This window comes from Acanthisitta chloris, unplaced genomic scaffold (assembly GCF_000695815.1).
Source record: "Acanthisitta chloris isolate BGI_N310 unplaced genomic scaffold, ASM69581v1 scaffold21593, whole genome shotgun sequence".
NCBI lineage: Eukaryota > Metazoa > Chordata > Aves > Passeriformes > Acanthisittidae > Acanthisitta > Acanthisitta chloris.
In genome coordinates, this window is record NW_008663554.1 from 13,243 (window position 1) to 14,927 (window position 1,685).

The following is a 1,685-nucleotide window of genomic DNA, read 5'->3' on the forward strand; positions in this document are numbered from 1 at the left end:
GGTGGCTGCCTCAACCCTGGTGGTGTTCAGGGCCAGGCTGGATGAGCCTTGAGCAACTTGATCTAGTGAGGAGGTGTCCCTGCCCAGGGCAGGAGGTTGGGACTGGATGATCTGTAAGGTCCATTCCAGCTCCTAAATTCTATGATTCTATAATATTCTTCCTTAAGACTAACAGATACTAAATAGCTCTGCAGTTTAAAAATACTTCTTCTTTGACCTCTCTTGGCCATGTAGGAGTAAGAATATAAATTATAAGAGACAATAATGTAATAAATAAATAATACTTGTATCATTAATGTAATATTCCAGCAGCTGTAACAGAGCAACTGCTCTGCACCATTTAGCAATGCACCTAACAGAAAAAGATGAATATCCACCCATTAATGATCAGAGCATTTGTATAGTTAAAAGAAAAATCTAAGCAACCAGACACTAATCCTAAAGGAATCTGAAAAAGAAGTACAAATAGCATATTAATGAAGTAGTTTCTCACACTCACTTTATTTTTCACTACACGTACTATTTATTTCTTGCTATCCTTAAAGTAAATGAGCAATGGACCAATAAGATACTTTCATACAACCACTTTCTTCACACATTCAAGATGCTAAATCACCCATATTATAAGTGCTACTGAGAGTTATTTAGCCCTAACATGTTTTTTCCTACCAGCCACATGTGATAACTACCTTCAAACACCTAAACCAGTAATTTCAACTGTAAAACTTGACCTAACCCCAAAAATACCAGGAATTACTCCAGAAAAGGGAATCATGCTGGGCTTCCACCACCTAGAGGACTCTGTGCTTTTGTACTGATTATCTTTGTCTAACACTCGCTTGTAACGAATATTCCATCTCATGTTAGATCATGACTGTTTTAACACTATAAGGAAATAATGCAGAGCACAATCTAACCTCCTTGTCTGTTGTCTGAACTCCATTTGTCGTTCCATGTATTTGCCATACATTGCAGCTCACTTGCCAACCTACCTGTTGTAAAGTCTTTTCACAGTGAAGACAAGCTGTTGACACCTGTGACAGGAGGATGGTCATGTCTTCTTGCTGCTGCCTAAGCCAAATCAACTTCTCTCTCACATGAGCATCAACCACACTGAGAGCCATTTCCTCCTGGCGACAAAGGGTTTCATGCAGGTCAGAAAAGTAGGCTCTGACGCAGGAGCGAGCGTTCTCTGCAGTTCCTGGTACCTAGTGTTGCAGGCAGAAGATTAAGGACAACAGTTGATTCCAGAAGTATAGCTCAAATTGTATTTCAGGTTCTAACTTGTGTTCCTATCTGCTTGGCTACATCACAGTTCCAAGTCCCAGTTAGGGCTGATAAGACACTCTGTATAAGGCCAAGGTCCTCCAAGTTACTCCTATAACCAAGTAGGTGATTTGTATGTGTACAAACCTTTATAAAAAGCCTCAGTACTGTCACAGCACCTGAGAACATCTGCAATCTGTCACAGCACTTCAATACTAGCAGTTACACCACTTTTCCCACTGCCTCCCTATTTTCATGTAGCCTAAAAACACTGTCACAGACTACCAGTTCCCCTCCATCTGCTGACTTAAGCCCCAATATTGACTTGGTAGAGGTAAGAACTTAAGGTTTTGTCCTATAAAATCTATGCATAACTTTCAAATAAATTCCTTATCTTGGCTGTTACGACGAGCAAATAT

The 1,685-nt window shown here is 40.1% G+C and overlaps 1 protein-coding gene across 1 annotated transcript in view; it reads right to left on the minus strand.

Annotated features, from left to right (window-relative positions):
- TRIM23 (tripartite motif containing 23) overlaps window positions 1–1,685 on the minus strand; it is a gene marked incomplete at its 5' end in the record, with an annotated part of 8,135 nt that overhangs the window by 6,226 nt on the left and 224 nt on the right. Inside the window, one exon of the mRNA XM_009071042.1 lies at window positions 993–1,210. Coding sequence (XP_009069290.1) covers window positions 993–1,210 — 218 coding nt within the window. The remainder of the gene's footprint in view (window positions 1–992; window positions 1,211–1,685) is intronic.